Here is a 12403-nt window from a genome sequence, read left to right on the forward strand (position 1 = left end):
TTACACATTCACATACAAATACATGTTTGCTTTCCCCTCAACACACATCTATACATGCCAGCTTTGCCGCTCAACATGTGTTGTGAGGAGTTGTAATTTTTTACCTGTTGTCTGTGTATCTGGCCCAGATAACACAGTTTAATGTGTACGGTGGGGCAGCTCTCACTGTAGGTGTGTTGAATGGGGAACTGAAACTGTCGCCTGTTCCTTGATGTGAAGCTGTTCAGCCTGGAGAGCTTTTCTGCGATTGCTGATCACTGTACGAATCCTGCCTCAAGTCCTGGCGTCAAGCCTCGCTCTGCTTGGTGCTGATTTTGCTCTCTTGCATCAACTTAAACGGGAATGATTCTTCTGAAAGTGGTGGGAGTGATGTTTTGTGTGACTGCAGAGGGGTGTGTTGCTCTGTTGAGTCCGGAGGAGTGATGATTTTTATTCAAAGTGAATCGTAGCATCAATATCTAGGCTTGATGCGTCAGAGTTTGAGTGATGTGAATGACACGCTATTCCTGTGAATGCCAGAGCTCTGATACCTGAGATCAACGACGCTAAAAATATGTTCGGCTCAAAATTCAGTTACTCGTTGCTGTTTTCCCATCCCCAAAACAGCTGTGTGCTGGGATTAAAAGCCAGAGGGAACCTTAAGAAATCTGCAAGCTGGACTCTCCCAGTCATCTCCCATCCCGTCACATAGACTTTCTGTGTGCTGGTTTGTTTGGTCGGCTGGTCGGGGTTTCCCGCTAAACACAAAGGCTCAGCAGTTCCTGCTACATTTTTTCTTTTTGTGGAGTTTTGTCCAGGTTGTGCAAAACATTGAGCACAAAAAGTAGTAGTCAAAAATCAGTGAAGGATTTTGCTTTTACACTAAGAAGCATTTAAAACTGAAAACGAACAGAAACCCCTGAAATTAAATCACAATCTCTCTGTGTGCAAAAGTTTCACTATGATCTCTTGCTACTTTTGCAGAAAGCACAGTCAGCTCCTACCTGGCTTTATGTACAATATTATTTGCTCATGGGAAATGCTGCTTCATATAGTGTAGGAGTTGGAGAAAATGCTGGAACAGTTATTTAAATATTTAAATGCAACCCTCTTCGCCTATGACACATACTGATCTGTGCCCAAGGGTGAGGAGATAGTGTGAATCTCAAACTGTGGAGCTTTTTCAGGTATTTCCTGCTGGATACATTTAAATCTTTAAAAACATATAAAAATCCTGATAAAATTTTGCATGCTTTTGTGTAATGACAAATATTCAGCTCCCAGGCTGGGGAAGCTGCAGGAGCTGATGTACATTGAGCAGTCTGTCCTGGGGATACTTGGCATGACTCTGCTCTCTCGGATGCTGCTGGCATTAAGCACCCGATGGGGTGCTGGGACGAGACCAGAACTGGGCTCAGCGATGCCAGTGGGAATTCTGTATTGCCTAGAAGCATCCCTGTACTCTGCAACCTGGGGACAGTTTGCAAGACTGAGAATCTCTGAAAATTGAGGATTTTTTGCACCAGGAGAGAGGGTTGCACTGAACACTTACCTGTTATTGTGTATTTTATAATCCCTCTCTGGCCAAAACGTTCCTTGAGCTGAAATTGGGAAGTGATTGCTTGTAAACATGGGGCTGGATCCTTTCTATCTCTCTCTCTCTTTTCTAACAAATATTTGTGAATGTGTTTTCTGATCATCTGGTGCTTTCTCATGTGAAACCTGTCACCAAAACTTGTTGACATGATATGGAGCCAAACAAATCATCACACAGAACTGGCTGTTTAATTTAAGAGCTTGAGCTCAGCTTTGGTTTCCTGAAGCCTCTTCTGGCTGGACTTTGCTGTATGAGAGAGGTTTTTCTCCCTTCACCAAAAGCTGTTCCTCAACCTTTTGGTTTTACGTAGACCTGTTTGGAAGTGGTTTTGTGACGTGATGGTCTCAGTCCAGCTCCTGGTTGACAAAAGCTGACCAAAGTCACAACACCCCAATTGGCGCTAAGGGGTGTATTTGGCAGAAAGAGTAGGAAGGCCAGCAGTGAAATGGGCGGAGAGGCTGACGTGTCGCTGACCCTTCCAGGTGATCCCTCTAGCTCAGGGCTCAGGTAGAGGGAGCCCGGCCGGGCGGTGTGGAGGTGTTTGCAGTGCTTCTGTTCATGCTGCATCTGCTCTGAGCACTTGAGCTTCCCTGGCTGTTAATCCAGTACTTTTCACAAGCACTAATTGCAGTTAAAAAGAATTAAACAAATATTTACCTAATATCAGATCACAATCAGTTTATAAATATGCATTTTTTTAAATCCATGATTGCTCAGCTTCTGTAATAATATTTATAGTCTTAAAGAGACCCTTCTTTTTCCAGAAGAACCGACTCCACATAAAACCAACAGCCCACCCTCTGGAGTTACATACGCTCATGATGTCTTGGACTGTGGCCTCAAGCCATGCCCCCTGCCTTTTTCTAGCCTTTCTGCAGATCCCATGGGCAGATATGGACAGCCAGATAGCATAGGGACAACACCTACACACCCTGCCAACGCTGCAGGGGCCTCTGCTCCGAGCCCTAGGATTGAAATTACTCCATATCATGAACTGATTCATTCAGGGGGTCCCTTCCGCAGCAGAGACACAGATGTTCTTTTGGTAGAACATCAGTCAAACTCAGCTACCACTAGCCCAAGGGTTACCCTGCCTGTCCCTGGCTTTGAGGGCTACAGAGAACCACTGTGTTTGAGCCCAGCTAGTAGCGGCTCCTCTGCAAGTTTCATTTCAGAGACAAATGTATCTCCTTGCACGTCACCATGTGTTTCACCAAATAATGGTCCTAGTGATGACCTTTGTCCACAGTTTCAAAACATCCATACTCATTATTCTCCTAGAACCTCTCCAATAATGTCACCACGAACAAGCATCACGGAGGAAACCTGCTTGGGACGACATTCACCATCACCCTGTCCCAACTCAAGGTCTTCATCACCAGGTGCAAAACGGAGGTACTCTTGCACTGAGCTCTACAATACTCAGCTGCCTTCCACTTCTCCACGACAGTCAAGGACCCCCTCTCCACAATCCTCTCCTCGCATCCCCTTGAGAGAAGACAACTCTTCAGTTACTTACACGCAGTTGCCCAGCGCTTCTCTTTCCATGGATGCTATGAACAGCCTTCCTACGGATCCTTCCTGTGGTGTTCCCACGAAAATTTGGAAAACCAGCCCTGATCCTTCATCAATGCCTTCCCACAAAAACAGCATTCCATGTCACGTCTTTCAGACTGTTGACTTCCATGGGCCTTGTGAGCAGGAGGACAGGAGAAACTCAGCCCCAGAATCAATTTTGTTGGTACCTCCATCCTGGACAAAGCAACTAGTGCCTGCAATACCTATCTGCAGGTATGTAATGCTTCTTGTGCTTGTGAGTTTTCTCATGGTGCGATGCCCTCTGTCATGCATAGTGATCCCTAGGGAGTGTTTCCTTGGGCAGATCCTGCTGCAGACCAGAGCTAAGTGCTCAGGGACAGCACTGGTTAATGGGAGCACAATCCATTATGATTCCGAGAGGTGAAAAAATCCGGGTTTGGAAGAAACATCATCAAAGTGGTTCATTGGTAGGACAGCATATGACAAATTCAATTTTCCAAATTATTTGTCTAAAAAGCAGATTGCAAACAGCCTTTGACAAAGGCTAAACACTCTCGTTCCATCCTGCTGCTTTTAAAGAAAATGGTTTGATTGCCCTTCTAAATTCAGGGAATGTCTCACTTACAAATTTCCGTCAAGGATGAAAATGCTTTAAATATTTCCTGATTCAAAATAGAGCACGCTGCTCCAAGTCAGTCTGAGCATTTGGTCAACCCCAAGTGACTTATTGTTGGTTGTTAATTTGTTAATTGTCGTTTAACCCAAATCTCAGTCGTTGGCGCTACCCTCATCAACTCCCTCCATTGTCTGGCGCTGGCGGCACGCAGGTCTGGACCCTGAGCGGTGCGTATCTGCCAGGATGGAGGCTGCCAAATGTGTGACTCCACTTGCAGTCACCACTGGCACCCTGTCAGCCCTGCCATCCCGCTCGGCAGCAAGGTTGTCCCCACGCTGACGTTATCCCCTGCTGCTCCCGACCTGCTAAACGCAAATTGCGAGTGAGAGAACAGGGGCTGTGACTTGCCTTGGCTTGTTGGATGGGTCCTGGCAGCAGTTTGTACTAACAAAATAAGAGTTGTTTAAAATCCAGTGCAAGCTCTAGTTGTACATTTCAGTGTATTGATTTCATGTTATAAACCCTTGTGTATTTTGATAACAGGAAAACTAGTATCAGGTAAAAATATTTAGCATTTTATTTGTGTGCATTTTAGTATTTATGGAAATTATAAATATTATTAATTTACGCAACTGGTAAGTAATGGTAAATGGAGTTAATATTTCACAATATATGTTCTGTGATCAAAGTTTAAGATGCACAGCAAAAGCTAGATAAAAGAGGGGGATCTTTGAAAAAATATAACTGCTACAGATATTTCTGTTTAAGAAGTAGAAATATTCTATTCTCTTCTGCAAGGAGATGGGCCCACAGAAATTATGGTGTTCATCCTGAAGTTCAGCAGAGTTTGTAATCAAACGTGAGCAGGACAGCTTATTCTCATTGCAATTAATAGCAGACTCCTAAATGTTTCAGTGAGAGCAGCCCCAGTGGGGTACATAGAGGAAAAAAGGATCAGGGCTTTGAGAAACAAAGTGCTAAAGAGTTTCAGCTGGTGTGGTCTCTCTCTGCCCAGTTTGCCCGTCCAGTCGCTCCCGCCCCTCGAGTGGCCGCTCTCCAGCCAGTCTGGCTCCTACGAGCTGCGGATCGAGGTACAGCCGAAGCCGCACCACCGGGCGCACTACGAGACGGAGGGAAGCCGAGGGGCCGTCAAGGCGCCGACTGGAGGCCACCCCGTTGTCCAGGTAAGGGACTGGAGAACAGCTCTGTCGAGGAAAAGTGGGGGATGAGTTCATTTTTTAAAGTCGTGCTGGGGGCTGACCCTGAAAGAGGAGGACCATGTGAACCTGGGTGTGCTTGTAGATGTGCATAAAGTGTCTGAAGTTGAACTGTGGTGAAGTCCTAGAGTTTTGTAAAGTTGGTTTGGATTAGCTTGTGAAAGCTCAGAAACTTAGGCAAAATATTTGCCACCTTTTCTGGGCTATATGTTAACCCTCCTGTGACCCAGCTCCATCAGAAGATGTCCAGCTGTCCTGAATTCCAGCTGAGCCTGTTTTATCTTGAGAACAGACTCGTCTGTGTCAGCTAGGGCTTTTTGTGAGGTTCAGAATGTACAAACATCAAGCCTGGCTTTCAATCTCAGTGTAGCTCAGTGACCTACCAAACTCAGATTTAAAATAACTAGCAGATCGCGTTGGATCTGCAGCACCACGTCCTCCTGCCAGCGGTGAGGGAGGGCTTTGGAGCCATGCTCCCGCAGAGCAAGTCCATGTGGCAGAGCTGGTACCTGTGCTTCTGGCTGTATCTAACCTCGGCGCCTGGCCGCTCCGTGCAGCCAAACTGTACACGACTCCTACACATTCACTTGAAGTTTAAAGAAAGGCAAAGCAACCTTTGTTAACCTCGATGGATGTTAAACTGGAGTTTCCCCAGAGTTAACAGCTGCCTTTTGCTAAAAATGTCTTTCATGCATTTGCTTTTTCCTTAGCAATTTTACTCTCTTTTTTCTGTCCTCTGGTTACGTGGTAGAACTTCTAATTTTAAGCCCGTTTAAATTTAGCTCAGAGAATTTTACCCGTGTGTAATTGAAGCACTCAGTACATCCATTTCAATCTAGTGCCTGGTTTATATGTAACTTGCTGATGCCGTGTCCCACCTTGCACGAGGTTCTGCTTATCATCTGTGGTAACGCTGCCTTCTTTTTGTCCTGGATGGACACCACCACGGGAAACCAGTACTAGCTGTAGTAGCCGTGTGATAAGGAGACAGCAGAGCAAGATAATTACATAGCAGTGGGGACGATTTCAAGAAAAAGTTTGGCCTCTATAAAGCTGTAGATATAGAGGGGACATGTTTATCGGCTTTGTAATTTTACAGAGAAAGGGTGAATGAGTTTAGGCAGGAGCTCCCCTATGATTTGGGCTGATGTCACTAGAGAAACAAAATTTTATATTTTGAGGGATCATTTCTGTTGCTCTAGAGAGTCCAGTTCTGGTCCTAGCTGTGCTTGTGAGACGGGAAGTCACCCTGCTGAAATCAGTGAATGAAATCCAAGCTGACAGTGATGGAGGTAACAAAATTTGGCCCCTTGCTGACCTGGAAGGTGGATGAGCTGAACCCTTATTCTGTTGTGGAGGGTGAAAGGCTTTTCCTTCACTTTTCAAAGGTTAATGTAAAATAACGGCTGAGTAGCTGCACTGGAGCCATTCGGGGCCACTTCAGTCTTCTCACTGATTTCCTCCCAGTTTCAGCCAGCACCATTCAGGAAGGAAAGCCAGGCTTTTGGTGGGGGTTGCAAGGTGTCAAGGTGATATTGCTGGTAATGAGGCACGGCAACTGCACGGAGCAGCCACAGCTACAGCTTTCGCTAGACAAAGTTGGGGTGCATCCTACAGGTGTTCCTGTCGCACTCAGGACTTGCTATGGCAAGCATGAACCAGGAAAATGTTGAAGTTTATGCTTGATTTTAAGCATGTGATCAATACCGCTAATTTCACTGGGTTGGCTTGTGCTTAACTTCAAACATATGTTGGATATTCCCCTGCAGGCTCAGCCCCTTTTAAAATCAAGCCATAAATTGTTAAATCAATGCATTTGTTTACTTCGGTTGAGCTGGACTTACATGTATGGACTGGATATTTGAGTAAAGGGTGCAGGGTAATAATAAAAAGCAATCACATTTGACATACCTTAATATATGCAATCTTTTTAGTTTATGAGTCTGACAAACTCACAGCCTGCTGTGGTGTGTTTGAAGCTACATGGATGTATGAACTATATGGCCAATCAGCACTTGCTCTTTTCTCAGTTTGCTTACAAATATAGTATCATTTACCATCCCAAGATATTCCTATCAACCGGATGTTTATTGCAATGAAGGAGTTTCTCGTGACATGAGGAAATATAAGTGCTTTGTTTCCTTCCTGTAATCAATATCAATCAAAGAGGGATTTATATTTTCTGTTGGAGACAGGAACTGATATTCCTAGTTTTATCATAATTTGCCATCAGGCTTAAACTATAAATTCAAAGATCCATGGTAGTTTCCCAAGCAGATGTGCCTTTGCACAGCTGTGCCTGCATATGGGGAAAATATGGACAGTTTCTTTATAAACCTGGAAGTATTTGTTGGGTTTGCGTTCACTTTAACATAACAAGGTTCATATGGGTGCAGAGCAATGAGATAGTTGCACCTGTATGGTTTATGACAACTGAAACTTGGGAAGGCTAGTAAAATCCAAAGCTTTCATGTCATAAGTTATTTGTCTTCAAAGTTTTTTTGTTTTTTTTTTTCTTTTTTCCCCTCAGTGAATTTTAACTTTCGTGTTCTTGTCAGATGCAAACAGTACAGAAACAGAGAAAATGAAACAGGAGAGATTTTTAAAAGGTAGATGCTGTGTTGAGGAAAGTTTGCATGAGTTAAAGGCAACTGGTTGTAAGGAAATTAAATTAAATTAGTTTTCAACAAGTGCTATCTGTGTTTGGCCCCACAGCAGGAATGGCAGTGTTGACCCAGGGGTGACAGGGCTGGGGTTTTCCTGCCGGCTGCAGACCTGGCGCTGGGGACCCACAGCACTTTTCAAATGACAGACTGGAACGCACCGCCCTTGGGATTTTTCTGGAGCACTAGGACCCCTCCATAGCAACTTTTCTGAATCCAGTGCTGTCTCTCAAACACTTGGACTTAAATACTGAGAAGCCAAGCTTGCCCTGAGTGGGAGTGGCCCACCAAAGCGGTGGGATTTATACTGAGGCTGAATGTCTCATTTATGTCCTGTACATTTTACAAACACTTTCGATAGACTGCTATTCCACTATTTTGATTACCTTTTCTAAAATATAATGTGGTTTTACATTTTTTTCTGAATTTTCTAATTTCCCATTAAATTAACCCTCCATGTGACTAATTGTCCACCTGAACCTTCTGGACGAAGAGGTGTTGGCTAGTTTTCGCAGCATGGTGTTGGCCTGAAATATTTATTTTTTTAAAACTGCATTTTGCATGCAAGTTTCTTCTTTTGGGTGCTCTGAAGCTACAGACCAGCAGATCTCATATCCTCCAGGCCTTATCTTGTGGTTTATCTTTCTGATTCTGCTTCCTCTTCTTCACGTGTCTAGCCCTGAGAGTTCGTGCACAAGACTCTGCACCAGTTGTGCACTCCAAGTATGGCAGGAGAAGAGTCTGGTTAATCAAAACCTCTGGCTAGATGGGCCACGTGGAAGAAGGCATTTACTTTGTTTGCCTGGGGGAGGAAGAGAGAAGCCATGCATCTCATGTAATGTTCACACCATCTAACTTCAGAGACCATCTAGACACGGAGAAGCGTAGGCTCCCAGTTTAGGTGTTCTGAGTCACTCTTGGGAGGAAACTGCAGCTTGCTATTAACTATAGAGAAACTCGGGCTTCTATTTTAGGGATGTAAGTTGAATGCCAGTGTGAGTATAACCTCGATGTTAAGTCACTGAGGACAGTGAGGAAATCCTGTGTGGCAAGGACAAAGCTGAAGTTTGCATGCACCTACTGTCTTGCAGGTCCATCAGGTTGCTGAGACTGCAGACGAGGGGTAGGCATGATTGTTTTCCTCTTTTCCAACTCTTTGTTACTGATGTTGAGGGACAACTGCTTATTTGTACCCAACTGCTCCAGTCAAGGCTTTGGAAGAGACTGTCCATTAGGAAAGGCAGTGACTGCTTCCGTGCAAAGAGCTTATGGATGTGATTGGGATAGAAGTGGCCATCCAAACACAAACGTAGCTCTGTCCAAGTTCACCCCGCGGCAGCATGCCCTGCCTAGAGGGGTAAAAATCTCCATCTTTGCATGCTTTTAGGCAAACATCTGCTAGGAAGGATGTGGATATATTTGAATTCTACTTGGGACAGGAGAGATGAACTAGGTGATTCCTTGAGATCTCTCCCAGCATTGTTTTCAATAATCCTTCTAGGAACTCCCACCTCTTAGAGGAAATTCAATATTTTGGGTTGTTGGCATTGCTCGCTATCCTGTTGTCAAGGGGAAACAGGGCATGTGGTAGCACTGGATGCTGGCATAGGTGTCTTTCACCTACTGTCCACAGTGGCAATAAGAACCTCTCTGCTTCAGGAGGAGACAGATTTTCAGTTCTTCAGCAAAGGTTGTCCTGTCTTTGAACTGTTTAAGGCAGTGATGAGAAGGAAAGGCCTTTTCAGTAGCAAAGGCTGGGTTTGGATGAGCTTCACCCCATGATCAAGCAGAGTCTATGATCTCTTAAAAGCCATAAAAATATTATTTTGAAGATATTCATTAAACTTAGTGGTTCTGGTTTTGTCCTACTGCTTTGCATGAAGCCAGATTTTTTTTTCAAGATGGAAATGATATTTTGCATGATTGTGTGATATTTCAGGGAGTTCTAAGCAGAGCCCTTGTCCTTCTTTCAAGGGAAGCAGAAGGGAAAGGAAAAACTTTTAGGGAAGATGATCAGGTGATTTATGTAAACTATTGTCCACATATTCTCTATGTGGATAGCTGATCTGTATTTGTTTCATTAGAAGTGGTTGCATTTACCCGTGTTGCAGCCCATGGGTATAAATGAGACAAACCTATTTCACATCATAATCTTCCCACATTCTGCAGTCCTCTGGGGTCCTTGGAGGTAATCGGTGCTAGATAAACAGGTGATTTACTGCTGCATTCACCTCATAGAATTGAGAGCAGTGACACGGGGCATCAATTTCAGATGTGCATCTGCCATGGACTGTAGAGAGGCTGAGGTATATTATTTTGTTAAAAATCTGTTTATGAGAACTCAGCTTAGTCTTGGGGTCAAAGAGTAAATATAAGCCTTTTTCCTTCTTTTTTTTTGGTTATTAGTTCTATTTTTCTCCCCAAGCATCTGTGTGTTGTGGACTTACCTTGCTGTAAACAATCCTTGGGGAACCTGGTTTTTTACATGGCTCTTCAGCATAGTAATTTGTAGTCATTTTCTCAAAGGAGTGTGCCTAACTCTGGCATTTTGGGTTTTTTTTATTGCCATCTTAGCAAATCCTTCCCCTGATGTATTGCCTGTCTAATTTATCTTTACAAAAGGCTCAAATACTTCTGAATGAAAAGCAGCCCATAAGTAATCAGTAACTCATTTGCATGTCTCACTTTGTTTCTCTCACTTCCACCGCATTATTAACTCAGTTCTTCATCAACAAACCTGCTTTTTTCCACTGCTTGTGTCAGATAATCGAATCCGTTCAGCACACCCTGAGGCTGCAGGGTTCAAAAGCAGCTGAGGACATTGGTCACTCAGGCCCCAGTTTTGCAAGGCAGCACCTTGCCCAGAGCACACCCTGCATCAGTGGTCCCCGACTCGGGGGCGTTCAGACTCACTCTTCAGCCAGAAAGTCTGCACTTTCCTGCAGCCAGAGGTTTCAGCTGCTTGGGCAGACGGGCACTGAGCCGGCTGAGCCTGGGTCCGGGGCAAGCACTGTTCGGGACCTTTGCAGAGAGCAGTCTCGGTGGCTGGAGCGGCTGGTGGGGCCGCTGCCACCCACCTTTAACACCTCGACGGTTTGGGCACTTCCCCAGGAAGCGGGAGCCCAGCTCTCGGGCCCTCGGCCGCCGGCAGGGCTCAGCCTGTGGCTTCGCACAGGCTCCCCAGCCGCCGTGCACTGATGGGCGGCAGCTTTCTCTGCCCGCGCCAGAGCCCCGGTCCCCTGCAGACAGGAAGGCGACATCCCCGCGACCTGCCTCGGCTGCTGCTGAATTCTGGGGTCTTCGTTTAGTCAAACGCAGTGGGTTAGACTGGGCTGGGAGAGAGGAGGGAATATCTCCTTCAAGTCAGAGCATCAGGGACTCCTCCTTCCCCATCTCTCCCCGCAGCAGGAGGAGGAGAAATCTCAAGTCGACTGAGACTTGAGTCCCTGCCTGCTGCCGCTATCCCAAAATCACCTGGGAGTTATATTTATTTAGCAAAAGCCCTGCCAATGCCGATGTCTTGGACATCGCCAACGTCTTCAGTCTCTTCTGTTCTTGGCACGCACGACATCAAAAGCTGCTGCCAGTTCCTGTAATGGAGGTTCAGGAGGAGTAACCTCCAGCATGGCAGTAACGGGCAAGTGAAGGGCACAAGTCAGCCTTCAGCTGGCAGCAGGCAACACGGGAAAGGATGTCCCCCTGTGGGCTTAATTTCAGAGGCAAAGGGGAGGGGGTAAATCTGCTATGAGCTATCATCCTACAGCCATAATTACATCTCCTTTACTGGCTTGATTGTAATGGTAAAAATTAAATACATTCCCCAACTCGTTAACTTAGTACAACATCCAAAAATAGACCAGGTCTACAAATGGAGGGCAGTGGAGGGCACAGGGTACCCCTGACCCATCACACACCTGCATGTGCTGGTCTCCTCCTCGCTTCTCCTCTTTAATGCAGGAAAGCTGTACGGAGGGGGGCTCTTGTTCAGCACAGCTGACCCAACCTTCCCCTGGGTTTTAACTTTTAAAATTGTGATGATTTTCACTGCCCCCCCCCCCCCCTTTTAAATTAAAAAGAAGTTGGAATGGTAGAGTAGTTAATGGAGCACACAGGAGCTGCTTTACAATAACAAACGTATGTTCCACTTTCCTTTTATATTTGAATTTTGCGTATGTGTTTTCTTGTGGTTTCTAAGTCAAAGGCGACATTGTTTTCTAGCCTAGGCCTCCCATGGGGCCCTGATTTTTAACTGTATGTGACTTCTAACATTCAATTAATTCCTCTGCGTATTAGTGAAACCAGAATCTTTGATGGAAACTCAAAACCAAATCACAGTTTGATACCGTGATTCACACTCTCACAAGTAGGGCTAGGTTGGAGACGTGCTCCTGCTGAAACCCAAACCAGCCTGCCCAGGAAGATTTACTGTTGAGGGCATGTCGGAGGAGTTGAGTTTGTCCTTTTCTGCCCATCTTCCCAACTCCCCCTGTTCAGCGAAGGGGAAGTCCGAGGTCCGGGATGAAGCCCTGCATGTGGGCAGGCTGTGCTGGACTCGTGCTGTGCAACATCTTTGTACCATTCCTGTGGCCTTCACTTCCCTTTTCTAGCGAGCGGGAGCCTTGCGCAGGCTCTCGGCGGCTTTTGGCTCTTGCAGGGATTTCTGCCCCCAAGTCGAGAACAGCGTATGGCAGATTGCCTGCATGTTTCATGCCTGATTTACCTGCAGGACTACTGGGCTTGTTTGCACAACTGTGATGATTGTAGGTGCCTCTTGAGCTTTGAGCTGTTGGGT

General features: G+C 45.6%; 1 protein-coding gene across 7 annotated transcripts in view; it reads left to right on the forward strand.

Annotated features, from left to right (window-relative positions):
- NFATC2 (nuclear factor of activated T cells 2) overlaps positions 1–12403 on the forward strand; it is a 103704-nt gene that overhangs the window by 14772 nt on the left and 76529 nt on the right. For 4 of the 7 annotated variants that reach the window (XM_072879232.1, XM_072879234.1, XM_072879231.1 and 1 more), the window contains exons 2-3: positions 2341–3367; positions 4747–4915. In XM_072879232.1, the coding sequence (XP_072735333.1) occupies positions 2341–3367; positions 4747–4915 (1196 nt within the window). The remainder of the gene's footprint in view (positions 1–2340; positions 3368–4746; positions 4916–12403) is intronic. The other 3 variants (XM_072879235.1, XM_072879237.1, XM_072879236.1) reach the window with 1 other exon arrangement.

Source organism: Ciconia boyciana, chromosome 14 (genome assembly GCF_034638445.1).
Source record: "Ciconia boyciana chromosome 14, ASM3463844v1, whole genome shotgun sequence".
NCBI lineage: Eukaryota > Metazoa > Chordata > Aves > Ciconiiformes > Ciconiidae > Ciconia > Ciconia boyciana.